A 21,063-nucleotide genomic window follows, 5' to 3' on the forward strand; every position below is an offset into this window, starting at 1 on the left:
GAGGACGGACATGACAGACTACAGCTCTATCAGCCTTCACATTCTACACTACAGAGATTAAGCCATACAGATCACACAATGATGAATTCGTAATCATAATGATAACTGTCCTCGTGCTGTCAGTTCAGTAGGATTCCAATGGTATTCATGCAGTAGTACTAACAAAATAAACTAAAAAGAGACCAACCAAACTGCTTTTTTTCTCAAAAGATAAATAAATTGAATATAGCTCAAATATCTGGATGAGGTGGATGGCATCTGGCAGTTGTTTTTTTCCTTCCAGCGTACTCAACAATGAGAAAAGTACCTCTTTAATAGGGTTGTAAACAGATTCATTCATGAGCCTCTGATTGGCATGGCCCTCAAACCCACCCTCCTCTCCCCGCTAACCCCCTAGCCCTAACCGTGAACTTCCTCCCTCCCTCCCCCAGTCTGTCCGTCAGCCTCCTAGCCCATACGTTGTGATGTGTGTTCAGCGGATGTACACGTCCCTCCCCCAGTCCTCCTGATTCTTGTTGCGGCCCATGTTGGCGCCGGTGACCCCGGGTTCCTGGCAGTACCTCTCCCTTAGCTTGGCCCGACCATGTTGCCCAGGCTGGGTGTGGGAGGGCATGGGAGGGTGGTTGAGGTTCTCCTGGTCCGGCTCGGCCCCCTCGTCTTCCCAGGAGGCCTGCCGGCCGTGGTGCTGGGCCAGGTGGAGGCGGCTGCCCCCGCCCCCTACCCCGCGGTACATCTCAGACTCCTCGTAGGGGTCGGTCTCAATGTCCATGCAAGAGTCCCCTGCTTCAGTGTAGGCCGAGTCCCGACTGCCCTGAGTCTCAGAGTCGAAGGTGTCCTGCCGGGACAGGCCCCTCCCACTCCCTGCCCGTAGCTGGCCCCGTGAGGAGTGCAGGTAGGTCTGCTGCTTCTGCTGCTGGTGCTGCTGCGGTTGCGGTTGCTGCTTCCCTCCCTGGTCACTCTGGTAGTCATGGAGACTGCCGCTACCACCGCACTCCGACAGAGGCCCTTCCTGCTTCTGTTCTCCGTGCACCAGGTACGGCCCCTGCAGCGAGCCCCGCCCACACCACACGCCATGCAGAGACACAGTGAGACAGAACAAGGCCCAGGCAGTGGGTTAGTCAACAGGGCTAGGACAGGTTAGGGTGCAGTTAGATCAAACAGGATATCAGTAATGTCAGTCAGTCAGTTCACAATGCAACACAAAGAGGTTTACAGTATAACAATGAATATATTTATGCAGTACTTAAAACACACCGTGTAAATAATTACTTGGTCAAAGTGACATTTTTTGTTGTTGTATTTAATACATGCACGCAGACTCTTTTCCATAGACTACAGAAATGTGTTCATTCATCATCTGTAAGAGAAACAGCCATGCAGTCATTAGGCAAGCAAAACACCATGTTCAGCTCCTGGCTGCAAAACCAACAGTGCCCTCTTCTGGCTGATTTTTCACAGCAGCTAAAATTATGTTTCAACTAATTGTGATATCTCTTCATTCACAAGCATGTTCCTCATCCTAAGTAGTAAGTATTACGTTCTGTGTAACTCAGCACAATTAACAAGACACTTCAGAGTTGGGTCAAGCCAACATTCGGCTGATCCTTGCTCATGACTTTGAATAGGCCGATCTTAAGTCACACCCATTGACAGTAAAATAATAACGGAACAAAATCTCCTCCGTCTGAACGAATTCTAATGAATCTATACAGCCGCCATTGTCTTTTGTCAGATTGTGTTACTCGTACGCGACGCTCGGCCCTCAACCGAGACTGCACTGATCTATCTGATGTAAGACAATGTACAGCCAGCACTGATCTATCTGATGTAAGACAATGTACAGCCAGCCGTACCATATACAATATGACCTATTGAATCAGAGAAAGCACTGTTCATAATAGTGCATTTATGTCTAAATGAACACGATTAAAACAATTCTGTGGGTATAACTCATTGATATATGGAAGCAGCTTGGACACTTTCACAAGGTCTTGGACTATGACAGTCATGAGTCATGCTGTATGTATTTGGCTGAAGCCAGTGGCTGATTGGAGATGAGACCCAGATTATCATTTTTCTGCTGGTTAGAGTTTCCTGTGTGAATTCATGAATTAGGACATTCCTATTAGTCACAGCCCACATCACTTTACACACACGCACGCGCGCACGCACACACACACACAGCCCATCCCTGCCACGCCACACACATCAGAAACCCAGAAATGACGCCACAACAACAAGGCACACATTGGCCAAGCGGCCGAGATGATTCGCTCCTTTTCAGGGACGGTGCCATGGCAACACGGAGAAGGGAAGTAAACTGGACACCGTTTCCCAGACGATAAAGGAGTGCTGAAGAAAGGAGGCCAGGCAGGGAGCCCCGAGGTTGGGTAAGGGGCACAGAACTCCATTTTCTCAACCAATTACAGTGAACAGGGAATAGGCAGCAGACCAGAGACAGAGGTACTGTACCTCTCTGACTGATGGACGGATGATGGAGGGTTTTCATTTCATCCAATAACTGCCCCCGTCAATTCATTTCACAACTCCAATGTGATTGTGTGTGTGTGTGTGTTATTCTCACTGAAAACCCTTGCCAGTGCTGGTTTGGTCTGGATCCAATGTCCTGCCCATATAAACTCTCCTTGGCTAATTTTGCTGTGTGTGTTGCTCTAACATACTGTGTCATTTGCAGAGAGGTTTTCTCGAAGAGGATGAAGCTCTCCGTTTGTGTGTGGGTGTTTTCTAATGGAGAAGGCTTTCACAGTAATGTGTGGGGCCTATATTGTTCTGAGTACTCTGGTGTGTGTGTGTGTGTGTGTGTGTGTGTGTGTGTGTGTGTGTGTGTGTGTGTGTGTGTGTGTGTGTGTGTGTGTGTGTGTGTGAATATGAATGTCTGTGTATGTGATATTGAGTTAGATCCAATGTGATGGAGTATACTCTCTCCAGTTAACAGCCCCCTCCATCTCTCCATGTATGTAGTGTTTCTCTATACAGTATTATGAATGAGGATGTGGTTTAAACAATGTGATTAGGTTTCTTTTTTCAGGTCACGGGGGAGGGATGGAGAGAGGGAGGATGGGAGGAGATATATCTGGAGAGCAGGCAGCCGGGTTTGGGTTAGGAAGGGGGTGTCGTTCCCCCTGAGCCGTCCCCCGTCCCCCACAGCTGGCCTTTAGAGGGCGTGCTCGGCCACTTTCCCATGCTCGGCCCCGGGGCCATCCAGGCCGGGCCAGAACTCCAGGTTGCGGCGCAGGGAGGTGAGAACCTGTACCTGCAGGTTGGAGACGGGCTCTGGGGAGGCGGCCAGGGCGGCCGTGGCCATGGTGCGGTTGAGGAGGGGGTTGGGGGGGTTACTGCTGGGGGGGTGGGTGGCCTTCCAGTAGGCCTCCAGGTAGTCAGCCAGATGCTCACAGGCGTCCTCCAGCTGGTTCTCATCCAGGATGATGTCAAACAGCTCCTACATACAACACAGAGGGACATCATGTTAGTGTCTCACCTGTCAACGTTAGAGATTCAGCCAACCACCTAAAAGGGCATTCATTTCAATGTTAAACCAATGCCATTGTTCAGACTGGTCATTGTGAATGAATTTGTTCAGGGCAAACAGCATGTAAGAACATGTGCCTTTCGGGCCACAGAATCCAGGGCCACAGATAGACACTCACAGGGGGGCACTGGGCCAGCTTGTCTGCTGCCACCATCTGCACGTTCAGGTGTTTGGCCTGGGACTTCCCCCGGGATTTAATGAGCCTCTGGAGGACCTGAAGGGAAACAGGCAACAACATACCGCTGGTCACTGACAGAGATGTCACATCTACAGACATTTCAGTCACATACATGCCATTTCAGTAGGACGTGATAGAGGAAGTCAATTGACCACAAAGTCATTCCTCTCAGAGGGTACCTTAGGTGAGGCTATTTTGATGTAGACGATGATAGGAGCCAGGGAGGTCTTAGCCAGCTGAGAGGGGTGGTTAATGGTGTCTGCGTCTAGCGCAACCAGCTGCAGGGTGCGGGCCAGCTCAAAGATACGCTCAATCTCACTCTGCACCTCCGCTATGTGGTAGAGAACAACATGGAAATGCAATAAGTAACAGGGTGTAGAAGGTGTCTGAACACACAGAGTATACACATTGAATTGGTTGTCAAATCTCAATTCTGTCCACATTTAAATCCCTTCTGGAGTATACAGGGAGATCCGTGTGACTACTGCCACTTTGATAACTCATATTTCACACACACACACACACACACACACACACACACACACACACACACACACACACACACACACACACACACACACACACACACACACACACACACACACACACACACACACACACACACACACACACACACACACACACTTTAAAAATAAACAGGATACATACACGCACATGCAAACGTGGCATGTTAACACTATCATGCATGTCAACATTTGAGCAAGAGGTTCGGTGCATGTGAAACAGAACCCATCGCATTAGATATTCCATTTACACACCGCTAAATGGAACATTGGGGGCATTCTCATTCGGTTGCCACATTCCAACGAGCAGTGACAGATGTTTTGCACTGGTAAATATGACCTCTAACACAACTTTTGATATCGACTCAAACTCGGGAAGGAAGGAGGCTTGTGAGAATGAGACGCATGTGGTGGCACCTGATATACCGTTCTGAACATGTCAACGAATAAAGTCATCTGAAAGTGATGAAGTGTAATAGCATTCGCTGTTAGAGCTATCGGGCATTGCAAACGTATTAGTCTGTTTGGATGTTCTCGGCTTTGTACACTCTTATTCTCCTTCAGCAAAACCCTAGAATAGCCTGTATGGTTTTAACCGCTTGCCTGTCCCCATTTATCATATGCTCAGATGTGTGTACATTTTCTTTGGAGGGAGGGGGGGTGGGGAGGGGGAGTGTTCCAGCCACAATTACATTATCTCTCTGTGGAGCTTCTGGCAGCAACCCCAGCCACAATTACATAAACAGGGGACAGGTAATCTGCAGAGGGGCTGCGGGCTTCCGACGGTCTCCCTCCGAAGGGCTGAAGTAGAAAGGGAATTAAACCTGCAGGTGGAAGGCAGCGACGAGAAGCTCCGCAGAGAGATTAGAGAAATGAACTTTACCTAAAATAATGAAAACCTAACAAACTGTCCTAGCTTTTATTAACCTCCAAATTTCCTCTATTTACACTGCATCTCTATGAAGAATGTCTTCCCTGTATCAGAGATTGGTAGTAACCAATGATGTACGGTATATAAACACATTAATATATGAACGTCTAATTGTGCTTGAGTTTCAGTATGCTTACAGGCTCCTTGTAGGTAAAGTGTTGTTACATGTTACTTTACAGTAGGGTCCCTGATTCTGGGTCACAGGGTGGGAGGCAATGGGGGATGGAGGGGGGAGTATCATCTTCCCCTGTACACTCCTCCCTGATCACAGTTGCCCCCCCCCCCCCAGGCCCGCTATCACATTTCCCCTGAACCCCAGACAGACAGACAGATGCTCAGCAGCCTAGAGCCACCAGACCCACCGAGCACTCATTCTGCTGTGTAATTAGTCTACTCTTTCCCAGCCTTAGTTCAAATTGTTATTACTGCAAGCAACAGGCTTTCACAAACATGTGTGAGGAACAGACAGGCAGACAGATGCATGAGGTATGAGTGTATGAGGAGAGTAGTGAGACAGACAGGGGAGGAGAACAGAGAAAAAAGCTCTTGGTTGTTTTCCTCGTGGGGTTGAGAGCATACGTACCCAGCACGTCTGAGAGACGTAGAGCGAGTGGAGGGAAGGTGGAAGAGAGGGACAGGTGGGTGGAGGGTAGGAAAAGACAGGATGGAGAAAGAGAAGAGGCCAGATCAGAGAGGGACAGTGGACAGGTGGACAGGTTCCTGTGGACAGGCTACACTGCCCCTCACTCCTCAGCTAGCCTCTCCTCTAGAGGGACCTTGCTGTCCTGTGCTTAGCCCTACTCACTGATATTGAAGACTATCTATGCCAAACGGAGTGGATTGATGACCTAAGTAAAAACATTTGTCTAATTCAATTCAATTGACTATGAGGCTCCCTACTGTATGTAATCAATAGATGCTAACATCCAATATTCCCTGACCAGGTAGCTATCACCAACAGAAACAATACTTTTAAATATCCTTCTCCCAATACTCGGAGACAGGTAAACACCAGTCATTGTCCAAGTACAAACTGGTATTTCATTTAGAGTCAGGCAGGTCATCAGCCGGATCAAATACTTACACAAGCTAAGATTGATATATGACAACACTGATAGTGAAAGGTAACAACACAATAGCCCAACGGATGATAAGAAACATGAACTAACAAAGCTTTTTGAAATGTATCACGTGGGTGTGTGTTGGAAAGGCACAGAACAGAGCCAGTCCTGGAGCTTATTGTGAACAATGGTTTTCTTATAGGTACAAAGAAGGTACAAAGATGTCTTGCCCTACTGGTCCTGTCTTACCCAGGCTGGAGCGGGTGCTGGAGCGCTCGATGATGGTGTGTTTACTGGGGTTGTTGAGGACCGAGCGCTTGGCAAGGGAGATGTCTGCGGTCACCCGGGTGATGGATATCCTGGAAGAAACACGGTCAACCAATCAGGGCTGAGAACTGGAAACGTCTAAAAACAGGTTAACTAAATACTAAGTTGAAGACATATTCAACCGTTACTAAATATGGTAAGTATTTCAGTCGTGTTCTCTGGCTGGCCTGAAACTCACCTGCCCTCAAACTTGTGCTTGAGAAAGTCAAAGAGAGCCTTTTGCATCATGTCAGTCACCTGGTGGGAGACGAGGAGAAGAAGAACAACTGAGGCGTGGAATACGACCGATATCATAAACCGTTGAAGAAAGTCGGGGAGATTGAGCTACACAGTAGCCTTACCTCGTAGCCCTTCAGTGACGGCCCCACTAGAATGATGGGTCTCATGGAGGGGACCACGTCGTAAGGGGGGACATGCTCCATCTGAGTCAGGCAGGAGAGCACCAAGAGCGGGGTGAGACACTATAAACTACTGTGTCTGAACACAGACGCACAAGCGAATGGAGCTCACGCATACTCTGAGACGCACAATCTACAGCCACTTTGTACGCACGCGTACGGAGCTGCACAATCTACTGCCACAGAAACACACACATAAATCAACATTATATCAACACTCTCCCTCTCTCTGTACAGTCAGAATGATATATAAAGCATTTCGGACAGAGCCCATTTATTATCTTGGAGAGGATAAAAGCACCAAGACCAAGGCACAAAATGTTCACAGAAAGCACTCATTTCCACTTCTCAGGTCTGCTCTCCCAGTCATAGCAAATGAAATAAACTATAATTCAACTGGATCAGAATGAGCTATGGGGAATGGTAAGAGCCATTATTGATATCTAAAAAGTCTCAGGAGCTTTCGTCCAGCCAAAGGCTTACGTGACTGTGGTTCCAGTCAAAGATAACTCTCTCTCTCCTACTCTCTCTTAGTATGTATCTGTGTGGTAGACCCCTCTTGCTGTATAGAAAGAAGCCAGATAGACACCAAACCAAAATGGGGTTTTAGGCCCAGAGAAAATGGACAACAAGCACACACTAAACCTACAGAAAGATACCTAATTTTGAACCAACATACAGAGAATACATTTCAGACACTTCAAACACTCAAATCACATTGAAGATGACATGCACTCTACGAAAAACACTCACACACAGTCAATCAATATTCTAACAAGTAAAACAAATGCATACATTAACATTCCATCAATATGAATCATGAGGAGCATGATTCACCTGCCCAACACCGCATCTATAAGCATCTGTTCTGTTATAGAATGCGTCCTGTTTTGGAATGACAGGTGAGAGGAGAACAGGTCCCATGGTCTATCCACTAACAGATAGGAAGGCATTAGGAGATTACAGATGTAGGATCTTCATTTGACCTATATTGTCATAGCAAAATAATCCTGCAGCAACAGGTCTTGAAGGTTTAGTCCATAACGTTGGTTGATCCATGGTTAGGCTATTAGCTGGCCAAAAGTAGTGTACATGAAAAGTGCAATACTGTTAATATAACGGTGTGTTAGTGTGGGTTTTCAGTAAATGTATGTATATCACGCTGCAGGAAATGCAAATGAGCTTCAAGATTCTCAGCAACAAAAAGGGATCAAATTAAGATCCTACACCTGTAGGGTGCTAGTGTGTATTCGGTGTCAGCTCTCTGTATTCTCAGCACGCCTTCTCTTCTGTATTCCATGCAGCACTTTAGTGCACTGAGAGCAGTAGCATAGAGGCTTGAAGAGCTCTCCTCCACTAAGTTACATTACGTTACATAAAGCCACACCTCCACAACCAGGCAGTGGACGCAGTTCACCTCATTACGATTCACTACATCTAAAAAATACACTTAAGAACTTTTCCAAATGGTGCTCATCTCTAGAGGGGCAGTGCTGAGGGAAGTGTACTGTGTATCACCATTAATCTCTCTTTTTCTGAATAACATGAACTTTCACGTAATCTATAGAAAGTGTTTTTGCTATTGGAGGACAAAGCGTGCCTCTGTCTCCACAGTCTCCTGTGTCTATGGGATCGTCTCCAGTGTCTGTGGGATCAAAGCTGTGTTGACAGCTCTGAGATAGGGAGGGATAGCGAGGCGGGCTGATGATAGGCTACTGGCTGTCACTCAAAGCAGCCGTCCAGAATGGGAATGAAAACACATCAGGGAGCATTAACGTTCACCAGAACAGTGTGTGACAGGGGCCCGTGACACGGCTGCACACTGACAGCCCGTGTTTACCCAATCAGCTCTGACTCCATACTGACAGCCCGTGTTTACCCAATCAGCTCTGACTGCATACTGACAGCCCGTGTTTACCCAATCAGCTCTGACGACAGAGACAAATGGAAGCCCTGCTTGCATTTGGAGGGTGGAACTAACATTTCCCTTCCTACAGTTCCCTCCCTATAATTTCTAATTTTCCATAATTTCTTAATTGATCATTTGGGAACACAATATCCCTGGGGACAACTGCAACACGGAAATCTTCTTCTTGGGGAATAAGTGAAAAACTTGACAAAAATGAGGCAATGTTCAAATCCAGTCACCTCCCACTCTCTCTCTAGCATAAGCTGACATGAGAGCAGACTGAGGAACATTGAGAGACAACAGAGAGGAAGAGGAGGACGAGACAGAACAGAAGGTAGAGGTGAATTAAAGGTCAGCACAGACTCACCGACTTCTGTTTCTGTTTAGCTGGACCACCTACAGTATCATTCCGCACACAACCCCCACGAGAAGACAGCGCAAAAGGGACAAAAAAAGAAACAAAAAGCACAAAAGACAGAGGACGTGTTGTTATTGACAGGTGACGATTAGCTGGGAATTGGGCGTGGAGCTGTTCAATAGTACAGCGGAGACCACACCCATTGTAGTCTGATCAATAATGACTTTTATTGTTTGGAGTTGCACCGTGGACGAATATTCATACATTGCTTTTGCATCGGTGAATGTATGAACATGTTCCGGTTCGTCTTTAGCTCAACCCCTCCCCCAGTTGATCAGCGCAGAAACGCACAGGCAAACATAACTCCACGTTACCATGGGGACCAGAGACAGAGGGGCCAATCGGGATTAGGGAGTCAGACAGGCGCTAGCTAGCGGCGGGAACGGTGGGTCAGTTTAGGGCAGTAAGTCAGAGACGAGGGGTGTAGGAGGGGCTAGTGGGGACAGACAAAGGTTATTGTAGCCTAGGACTGGGCCATAGCTACATGCAGTAGGGGGGGTTTGGTTGAAGGGAGGTGGGGAGGGGAAGCAGCCGTAGTGCCTGGGGCCCCTGGAGGGCTTTACCTTCTTAAAGAAGGGCAGGCGGTGGATTTGGCCCTGGGGGGAGGTGACGCTGCCTGCGATGCCCTTGGGGGAGCGAGGGTCACCCTGGGGCTCAGGGGGCTCCTCAGCATCCAGGTCCAGGGGGTCAAGGTCAAAAGCCATCGTGGACATGTCCACATGAGCTGAGGGGTGGGGCGGGGTAGAGAGGGAGAGAGAGGACAGGGAATGACAGAAAGAGAGAGAGAGAGAGAGAGCAGACAGGGAATGACAGAAAGAGAGAGAGAGAGAGAGAGAACAGGGAATGACAGAGAGAGAGAGAGAGAGAGGACATGGAATGACAGAAAGAGAGAGAGAGAGAGAGGACAGGGAATGACAGAAAGAGAGAGAGAGAGAGAGGACAGGGAATGACAGAAAGAGAGAGAGAGAGAGAGAGGACAGGGAATGACAGAAAGAGAGAGAGAGAGAAAGAGAGAGAGAGAGAGAGAGAGAGAGAGAGAGAGAGAGAGAGAGAGAGAGAGAGAGAGAGAGAGAGAGAGAGAGAGAGGACAGGGAATGACAGAAAGAGAGAGAGAGAGAGAGAGGACAGGGAATGACAGAAAGAGAGAGAGGACAGGGAATGACAGAAAGAGAGAGAGAGAGAGAGTGAGGACAGGGAATGACAGAAAGAGAGAGAAAGAATATCGAGCCATAGTGACAGAGGAAGAAAAAGTGGAGATGTAAACAGAGAAACGAGGACAGAGAAAAAAGGAGGAAAGAGAAAAAGGAGGACAAGAAAGGCATGATAAGAAAGGCAATCAATAAAAGACAAGGCAATCGAAAGCAGAGAGTAGGACAGACTCCGATCTGAGATCTAGAAATGGGAGAAATAACAGCGTTCTGAACCAGAATAACAGTGCTGAAATAAAAAGTCAATAGGTGACCACGAACTCAGTGTATGAGCAGGTCAGAAAAACAGCGATCGAAACAGAACAGTGAGTAAGAGAGAGATGTGGAGAGAAAGGAGGTGGAAGAGAGAGCTATTCACTGCTGAAGAAGTGGCGGAGACGAGAGAAAGAGAGAGAAAGAGCAGAGAGAGAGCAGAGAAGAAGAGGTGCTAGGAGGTGGAGGCAGAAAAAGGCGTGTAACTGCCTTGAGGAGGGTTTTCTGTGTGCTGCGACTGGTTACGGTGGTGAGGGCTCTGTGTTTCAGGTGTGGGTAGGGGTGTTTTAAGCCGGCACAGCCAGGCAGGAAGAGGGGTTTGCTGTGTGCTGCGACTGGTTACGGTGGTGAGGGCTCTGTGTTTCGGGTGTGGGTAGGGGTGTTTTAAGCCGGCACAGCCAGGCAGGAAGAGGGGTTTGCTGTGTGCTGCGACTGGTTACGGTGGTGAGGGCTCTGTGTTTCGGGTGTGGGTAGGGGTGTTTTAAGCCGGCACAGCCAGGCAGGAAGAGGGGTTTGGTATATCAGTTGAGGTGTAACAAATATGGTTGATACAGAGAACCATACTATAACTGTCATGTACTAATGCTCACACATCCATTATTATTAGGTAATCCATCAATGGAGAAACAATGGCAGTTACAGTCAATCTACGTGTCTGATCTAGTCCGTCTGTCTTCAATTCAATTATTCAATGAACTCACTCCCAGTCAGTTCTTATCTAATAAAAACATGTACACTACCATTCAAAAGTTTGGGGTCACTTAGAAATGTTCTTGTTTTTGAAAGAAAGCTCAAAGCTTTTATCCATTAAAATAACATCAAATTGATCAGAAATACAGTGTAGACATTGTTAATGTTGTAAATGACTGTTGTAGCTGGAAACGGCTGATTTTTAATGGAATATCTACATAGGCGTACAGAGGCCCATTATCAGCAACCATCACTCCTGTGTTCCAATGGCACGTTGTGTTAGCTAATCCAAGTTTATAATTTTAAAAGGCTAATTGATCATTAGAAAACCCTTTTGCAATTATGTTAGCACAGCGGAAAACTGTTGTTCTGATTAAAGAAGCAATACAACTGGCCTTCTTTAGACTAGTTGAGTATCTGGAGCATCAGCATTTGTGGCTTCCATTACAGGCTCAAATTTGCCAGAAACAAAGAACTTTCTTCTGAAACTCGTCAGTCTATTCTTGTTCTGAGAAATAAAGGCTCTTCCATGCGAGAAATTGCCAAGAAACTGAAGATCTCGTACAACACTGTGTACTACTCCCTTCACAGAACAGCGCAAACGGGCTCTAACCAGAATAGAAAGAGGAGTGGGAGGCCCCGGTGCACAACTGAGCAAGAGGACATGTACATTAGAGTGTCTAGTTTGAGAAACAGACGCCGCACAAGTCCTCAACTGGCAGCTTCATTAAATAGTACCCGCAAAACACCAGTCTCAACGTCAACAGTGAAGAGGCGACTCCGGGATGCTGGCCTTCTAGGCAGAGTTGCAAAGAAAAAGCCATATCTCAGACTGGCCAATAAAAGGAAAAGATTAAGATGGGCAAAAGAACATAGACACTGGATAGAGGAACTCTGCCTAGAAGGCCAGCATCCCGGAGTCGCCTCTTCACTGATGACGTTGAGACTGGTGTTTTAAACTTGGATTAGCTAACACAACGTGCCATTGGAACACAGGAGTGATGGTTGCTGATAATGGGCCTCTGTACGCCTATGTAGATATTCAATTTTAAAAATCAGCCGTTTCCAGCTACAATAGTCATTTACAACATTAACAATGTCTACACTGTATTTCTGATCAATTTGATGTTATTTTAATGGTCAAAGAAATGTGCTTTTCTTTCAAAAACAAGGACATTTCTAAGTGACCCCAAACTTTTGAACAGTAGTGTAATTATTTCTGTAATTCCACACCATCAATCTTTCCTTCTGTCTCTATGTCTATTTATTTCCCTCCGTCTCAGTGAACCGTACTGTCTATCCAGCAGCATGACTGAACTGAACTATACTGTTGCTGCTCAGTGCTAACACATAAGGTATGGGGCTGCGCCTCAAATCGGACCCTATTCCCTTTAAAGTGCATTACCTTTGACCAGGGCCAATAAGGCTTTGGTCAAAACTAGTGCACTATGTAGGGGATAGGGTGCCCTTTGGGATGCATCCCTGGTCTGGCCAAGCGTAGTGATCAGATTTAATGAGAGGAGCACTATATCCTCAGCTCTATTTCAGGCCGGTCCTGTTAGCCATACTAATGACGTGCTAGGACCCCTCTCTTTCTATCTCACTCCAGTATCAGCAGCACACCCACTGAGACGCTCCCCTCCACACTGCAGATATCCGTTTCATCATGGATCACCAACTATCCAATTAAAATCTACACGGAATATTAGCGACAGGCCGCGACAGAGGGCTATATCTATCGTCACACACACAGTGCTGTAGTGTGTGTGTCTCTTCTAGCCAGTCGAGAGGTGATGACCCTCCCCCCCCCCCACCCCTGACCTTACCTGTGCCAGGAGGGGTGGGCCTGCGTGTTCCCGTGGCAACGTCCAGGCTGGAGCTGCCACCAGATTTACTGTAAGAGGGAGGAGGAGAGAACAATGAGTGGATGGTTACTGGTAGGTGAAAAGAGAGGTGGACTGAAAAATAATTGTCATTGAAAGTAAATTGAACTTTTCCTATTTTTAATTGTGAAGTAGTGACTGTTGATTTGGTGATCATTGTACTGTATTATGTTGCATGCATTGTGGAAGCTAATTGGATAACAAGGTTGGCTCAATTCGAATTGAAGGCAGTCAATTTAGAAAGTAAACTAAAATGACAATTCAATAATCGAAAAAAGGGCATTTATTTTCAATGACTTCTCAATAAACTGAAAAGTAGACGCTACTTATTTCAAATTCAAATCACTTTCTGAATTAACTGCCTTCAATTCGAATTGAGCCCAACTCTGTTGGATAACAGCCCTGATATGACGGAGCCGATAGGTAACTGATCTATGTTGCTGTGAAGTGACTGGGGGATGGGTGCCAGGGGACATGGGTGTGGGCAGCAGCCAGTACCTGGAGCTGAGGCGGTTCTGTCTCATCTTCTGCTCCTGCAGTAGCCGCGTGTTCTCCAGTTTGACTGGACTGGGGATGAACCCCACCTCACAGCCCTCCTTCACCAGACGCCCAATCCACCAGTCATTATTATACTTCTGCACAGAGCACACAGACAGACAGACACCTCAATACCACCCTATAATACACGCACCAGTCATCTCCTCCCTCGCTCAGAGCCCCTGCTGTTGTTGCCAAGGCAACCACCGCTGCCATCTTAGCTTGCTTATCGACACATCAATCAGACATATATATATATAGAACCGGATGTTCATACTATAACTGAACAATATCCCGCTGTCTTCGTAAAGCTCCAGGGTCTGGGGACTAACTCATCTTCAGAAACAATCTAACAATAAGAAATAAGAAAGGCCCAGTGTTGTCTACGCAGCTCTGGTACCTCTTTGATGTGTAGGAAGTCTTTGGCTTCAAAGGAGATGGCCATGCCCTGCACTGGGACGTCATCGTTGGGCCCAGAGCTGTAGCCCACATTCGTCCGCACAGCGAAGGCTACTGGTTTGGTCTGGGGAGGTGGGAGCAAAAGAAAAAGGCAGAACAAAGAATGAGAATAGAGGATAAGAATGATGAATGACATGAGGGCGACAGAGCGGACAAGACAGGATGAGATACTACTCAACTTGTCATGTCGCTCAATGTCTATTATGTCACAAAGCCTGTTAATGAATGTTAATTGAATAGAAATACATGTTATAATATGTGTTGACCGTGTACCTAAAACATTGAGGGGACACTGTTAGCGAGAATAGTTAGGTGTATAGTTAGGGTCAGGGTGAATGGTTAAAAACTGCGCTGTTCTGTATGGCTGTATGGTGGTACTGTATAACAGAGGGACAGGGTCACAGGGAAGGGCCATGGTGACCTCTGACCTTGGCTTTCTCGAGGGTGGCGAGGGCCTGTAGGTCTGCCTCCTTCCGCAGCGCCTCTGGGTCCTCTTCCAGGGACACATCTGAGTCCGACGGCCGGCTGGTGTAGGAGTCGGCAGAGCCCTACAACACACACACACACACAGAGTAAGGAAGTGAGAGAGTGAGTGAGTGTTTATGTGTGAGAGAGAGAAAGAAAGAGGGCAGAGAGATAGGAGGTATAGAGAGAAGGAAAGAAGGAGAATGTGGGAGATAGTGGCATGGTCATTTTTTCTAGTGTGCTGTATGTTTGTACGAGCGTACGAGCGTGTGTGTGTGTGTGTGTGTGTGTGTGTGTGTGTGTGTGTGTGTGTGTGTGTGTGTGTGTGTGTGTGTGTGTGTGTGTGTGTGTGTGTACACAAGCGTATTCTATGGCATGACCACACGTCCTTGAATAAAACCCCTGTGCCAGTAAGGACAATAAAGACAACAATAGTACTACTGGAACCACACACACACACACACACACCTCCCCATAACAAACACCAACAGACAGACATGGAGGAGAGAAATGAGTAGACTGTAGAGGTGTGTGTGGAATTAGGGATGAAACGGTTACCGGTTTCACGACAAACCACGGTAAAATTCCCGACTAATTTCACTAAAACCGTGTTTGATTACCACAGTTTGAAAAACTCGCAGTAAATACTGCCCAGCATCAACCAAAGTTAGCAACCGTCTGACGCAGGCGCAGCATGCAACGTGGGTTTTGTTTTGTGTGAAAACATGGCGGAAGGCAGTGACAGCGATTTTTCTGCCTTCTAAGAGGACCAAATCTGAAGTGTGGTTGTATTTTGGGTTTTACAAGAGTGCTGAGTGCTGAGGGAAACTTAAATCAAAGATGGTCACCCTGTCTGCAGAACATGCAACAACAACAAAAAAACGCTCCGAAAGGGGGCAACACTTCCGATCTCTTGAGTCATCTTCGTGGCCACCACCCACTACTTTATAGCGAATGCAAGGTAAATTTACTTTTAGCTCAATGCATGATGTGGGGACTTCGGAATGGGGGAAAATGTCATGGTTTGTCTGTCTAACTTTCTAATAGCTTGTCAATAATGTAAACCGAAGCTGTCAGTGTTACCTACTCTTGTAAAAACACGACACGTTGTTCAGCTGCATGCGTTGTGTGTCTGCAGACTATTCGCCCATTGCACACGATAACACGTTATGTAAACTCAGCAAAAAAATAAACGTCCCCTTTTCAGGACCCTGTCTTTCAAAGATAATTCTTAAAAAACCCAAATAACTTCACAGATCTTCATGGTAAAGGGTTTAAACACTGTTTCCCATGCTTGTTCAATGAACCATAAACAATGAATGAACATGCACCTGTGGAACGGTCGTTAAGACATTAACAGCTTACAGATGGTAGGCAATTAAGGTCACAGTTATGAAAACTTAGGACACTAGAGGCCTTTCTACTGACTCTGAAAAACACCAAAAGAAAGATGCCCAGGGTCCCTGCTCACCTGCGTGAACGTGCCATAGGCATGCTGCAAGGAGGCATGAGGACCACAGATGTGGCCAGGGCAATAAATTGCAATGTCCGTACTGTGGGACGCCTAAGACAGCGCTACAGGGAGACAGGACGGACAGCTGATAGTCCTCGAGTGGGTTAACATCTAACAGCAAGAACTGGCAAATCTGGTGCAGTCCATGAGGAGGAGATGCACTGCAGTACTTAATGCAGCTGGTGGCCACACCAGATACTGACTGTTACTTTTGATTTTGACCCCCCCTTTGTTCAGGGACACATTATTCCATTTCTGTTAGTCACATGTCTGTGGAACTTGTTCATTTTATGTCTCAGTTGTTGAATCTTGTTATGTTCATACAAATATTTACACGTTAAAGTTTGCTGAAAATAAGCGCAGTTGACAGTGAGAGGACATTTCTTTTTTTTGCTGAGTTTAGTTTAGTCACCCAATCAACATATTTTGTTAATTTAAAAATCCGGCAGACGTCGACTTGGTTGTAAAAGTGTTCCAACAGCAGAAACACTATAGACTCCTATACAAGACTCCTGTATTTAGGTCAATTGTTGGGCTCATTGCAATTATTATAACTGTCTTCTTAAGACTAATTTGTATTTATGTCAATAGTGCATGGGGTCATTGCATACACTCAAATGCAACACAGAAGATTGACTGTGTGTGTAAGTGAATAATTATAACACCAATAATAATAATAATAATAAATACATTTGCTATTCCCTTGTTTACAGGCGTGCAGCAGGCCAACCCAGTGATGCTACTTGTCCCTCATCTACAGTTGTGACAGACACTCGAGCAAGCATTTAAAAAGGCAGGCTGCTTATCCACCCACATCAAACAAATGCTCAAAACCTCACTGCAGGCCTTTCATATTACATTGCAAAGGACATGATGCCATTTCAAATTGTTGAGAGGCCTGGCTTTCTGAGGCTGATGGAGGTTGCCGTGCATCACTACAAAGTGAGTGCTGCTAATTGTATCTGTTGTTTGTTTATTTGATTTGCTTAGGTTGTGTTCATTTAAAGCTGCAGTAGGGAAATGTTTACCTCTCATGGTCACATGGTGCCATCTTTAATGTTTATGTTATTATTTTAACGTTTATGCACACAAAAAGTGCATAGTGCTGCTAATTTTATTTGTTGTTTGTTGGTTTTCAATATAAAACTTGGTGAAATGATTTCAGTGTATCAGTACTTTTTGAACTTTTCCAGCACATTTTAACAATACTGCGATAATACTGCTAACCGTGATCATTTTGGTCACTATAATCGTGATATGAAATTTTCATACCGTTTCATCTCTGTGGTATAACACAATCAAGGCCTTGTGCCCAACGTGATAATCCGTTTTTTCCTCCCCTGGGATCTCTCCCTCCGCTTTATCTCTCCTTCACTCTGTCCCGCTGTCTCTTCTCTCAACATGTTATTTTCCACTGCCTGTCTTTTCCCATCTCCCTATGCTTTGCTCCATCTTTATTTAGACCATAATATGTACTGTAGTGTGTTCTGTCCATCTCTGTTTAGACCATAATATGTACTGTAGTGTGTTCTGTCCATCTCTGTTTAGACCATAATATGTACTGTAGTGTGTTCTGTCCATCTCTGTTTAGACCATAATATGTACTGTAGTGTGTTCTGTCCATCTCTGTTTAGACCATAATATGTACTGTAGTGTGTTCTGTCCATCTCTGTTTAGACCATAATATGTACTGTAGTGTGTTCTGTCCATCTCTGTTGAGACCATAATATGTACTGTAGTGTGTTCTGTCCATCTCTGTTTAGACCATAATATGTACTGTAGTGTGTTCTGTACTACTGCCTGGTGCCTACCTCATTTTGAATGGCTCGAGGCAAATATCCCAAACAATCACCTATAATTGTCATCGGGTCCACCTCTCTGTGGCATTTCTTTTGTTTCACCCTTTATTAATAACCTGGAGGCACAAAGGGAACCTGCCTGCCTGGCTGCCTGCCTGCATTCAAGCCTACTCATCAAATACACACATTACTGTCTGGCACATAACACTTGGCTGGTGTGATATGAGTGTGAAGTGGATGCATCAAAACACATATGCAAACCTGAATCACATCTGATCAGGCGCTTTGATGTGTTTGAGTGTGGGCGTGTCAGAGAGAGAGGGAGAGAGAGATAAAAAAGGCCTAAGCCCCGGATTTAATATTAGCACTGATAAATTACTCATGAAGTGGCTATGGTTTCGTCCACTTCCACCACCGGTGATGCTTGGTAACCTGAGCCTCTCTGGCTAACCCTAATCCACCCATACCACACAATAAAAACGCTGGCCTGGCCTCCTCTCTTGGGGGGGCTCTGCTCAGAGCGGAGCGTTCCCTGCCTGGTATACTGTACACTACAGCCCAGCACTGGGAGTACAGCCTGGCTCACTTGTCAAATGTTTGAGTGCTCTCTTTATGTAACTATCTCACTTGTTCTGTTTTTCCAGGTGTCAGACTCTCTCTCTCGCTTGCTGCATACACCCGTGGGAGGTGCAGACAAGAATGCGGACAGCTGAATGTGCGAGGCAGAATGAGTGAGTCATTAGGTGTGGGGTTTTAAAATAGAGGTGAGAATGTGGTGATAAATGACATCCACCATATGTAATGACTTGAAATAATTCCCCGATGAGAAAATGGGGAGTTCAAATACGCAGGTATTTGGTAATTAGCACATAAGTATGTGCCATCACAAAATCAGAAAACTCAGACTCCCAATTGGTCTCTGGCTGTTATAACAGCAACTGCAGATACTGTTGCTATGCATAGAACCGTGTGAAAGACAAGAAGAAATGAAAAGAAGGGTTGAGTCCCAGAATGCCCCAGAAGGTAACCATGGTCAGGGGTCGGAGGTGAAGTTTCAGCGGCTTCAGCCCCCATCTCTGCTCCAGAGCAATAGAGACCAGACAGGACTTGAAGGGCTAAATGTACACTAGGGCAACCTGCCGCTGACAAACAGAAATACTGTATGTGAGTGAGAGATAGGTACTTTGATATTTACTGTGTCACTTTATACGGTTTGAATTAATAACAAACAGAACGTCGATTCTAGTGGAGCCACCTGTCGCATCAAAATCGTCGGTGGCTTAGCAATGCCACGCCCGGTAACCAAGGCAACAGTTAGACACTTCCAGGGGATCCACCCGACCATCCCTACTTCCTGTTTCATTAACACAAAACACACACACCCTTGCCCATCTCCCCGACACAGACATGCAGTGTTTAATAATGATGATAATAGCCGTTGCCACTTACCGGCTCTGAGTCATCCTCTAACCCATACAGGTGCATCCCAACATGGAGAGCTGAATATTATAGAAAGGTTAATTAAGCTAGATGAGAAACCAAGAGGACTGTGTCTGTCTACGAGAGAGAATAAAGAGAGAATAGCTTACTGCCTCCTCAGAATAACTCTCACAGAACAGCAACTCCCTAACTGCTGCAACAGGTCTGTGATGCAGTGAAAGCAGCAGAGAGGGAGCAAGAGGGATGAGTGAGTCTGCGTGTGTGTGTGTGTGCGCGTGCATGTGTTTACAGTATGCGTGACTCACTCACTCAACCTGGTCACGCCACATAACAAACCCGCAGAATAGAAAAAGACAGAAAGACGGGAGTGAAAATCAATGGAGAGAAAAAGAGAGGGAGACACAATTAGGGACTTAATCCATCCTTTACTAAACAAATAAAGTCTGGAGGGGGAGGGGAGTGTGAGGCAGAGACCAGGGTGATGTACCGATCAACAGGCAGTATGGATACCTCTAATTACTCTTACCCTCCCCCTTATTCTTTCTCTCCTACTGCCCTCTCTCTCCTCCACCTTTCTCTTTTTCTCCCATCGCCTCTCTACATGCTCCTTTACTGCATACTGTCCTTCCCTCTCTCCCACTCCCTCTCTCTTTGTCAATGGATTCTGTCACTAATTTAGTTGCTTGCTTCACTTCACAGCTCCTGTTCAAAATAGCTAAAGACCACCTGATCCCCATAGCTGCTCTCCCATTGGCCAGGCCAGAGATCCCAGTAGTGTCATAGTAACCAGCCCAGTTGCTTAGTTCAGAGAGAGAGAGAGAGAGAGATAAACATAGGAGGATGAGAGACACCATCAGAATAGCACCGCTCACTTTTGGAAGTGGTGGAGGCAGAAGAAATGGCTAGATTAACATGCTCTCAGAAACACACTCAACTGGTGACTAATGGCTACAGCTGAGCTTGTGTTTGATAAACATCCTGCTTCAAGGCTTTGCCTATAGAGCTGGGCCCATAGACTTATATAACAATGACTGGGTCACACCCAAATCAATAAGACAGAATGTTTCATAATACGCACATCTCTGATAATGTCACTCCATGCCCGTATGGAAAAGATCTAGAAGAATTTGACACGATTCGTATATGTTCTCCCTAGAACTTGTCAGTAATACATATGGCACCAAATACATTGACAAGAGTCCTAGAATATTGTAGTAGTATCTGACTTGTATGGGTGGGTAACATTTAGACGTAACAGACATGTTGCATGTAAGCTAAGCCTTCTAAGGTTTCACAGACATACAAATTTCGAAGCACGTGAATACCACTGTCGGACGTCATTGAGCGAGACGTCATGGCGGACTTCGCTTCCTACTGAAGAAAGAAGCGAAGTCTGTCAGGAGGAGGAGGAAAGAGAAAGGAGATACCTAGTTGGTTGCACAACTGAATGTATTCAACCAATATGAGTCTTCCGCATTTAACCCAACCCCTCTGAATCAGGTGTGAGGGGGGGGGGGGGGG

At 46.1% G+C, this 21,063-nt stretch overlaps 1 protein-coding gene across 1 annotated transcript in view; it reads right to left on the reverse strand.

The window, feature by feature from the left end:
- Positions 1 to 472: 472 nt before the first annotated feature.
- LOC120044523 (voltage-dependent L-type calcium channel subunit beta-1-like) overlaps positions 473 to 21,063 on the reverse strand; it is a 32,985-nt gene continuing 12,394 nt past the window's right edge. The window contains exons 3-14 of the mRNA XM_038989179.1: positions 14,754 to 14,873; positions 14,267 to 14,389; positions 13,828 to 13,964; positions 13,273 to 13,340; positions 9,246 to 9,274; positions 6,913 to 6,993; positions 6,750 to 6,808; positions 6,494 to 6,603; positions 3,908 to 4,059; positions 3,669 to 3,764; positions 3,275 to 3,460; positions 473 to 1,042 (exon numbers count right to left, since the gene is read on the reverse strand). Coding sequence (XP_038845107.1) covers positions 473 to 1,042; positions 3,275 to 3,460; positions 3,669 to 3,764; positions 3,908 to 4,059; positions 6,494 to 6,603; positions 6,750 to 6,808; positions 6,913 to 6,993; positions 9,246 to 9,274; positions 13,273 to 13,340; positions 13,828 to 13,964; positions 14,267 to 14,389; positions 14,754 to 14,873 — 1,731 coding nt within the window. The remainder of the gene's footprint in view (positions 1,043 to 3,274; positions 3,461 to 3,668; positions 3,765 to 3,907; positions 4,060 to 6,493; positions 6,604 to 6,749; positions 6,809 to 6,912; positions 6,994 to 9,245; positions 9,275 to 13,272; positions 13,341 to 13,827; positions 13,965 to 14,266; positions 14,390 to 14,753; positions 14,874 to 21,063) is intronic.

This window comes from Salvelinus namaycush, chromosome 3 (genome assembly GCF_016432855.1).
Source record: "Salvelinus namaycush isolate Seneca chromosome 3, SaNama_1.0, whole genome shotgun sequence".
Lineage (NCBI taxonomy): Eukaryota > Metazoa > Chordata > Actinopteri > Salmoniformes > Salmonidae > Salvelinus > Salvelinus namaycush.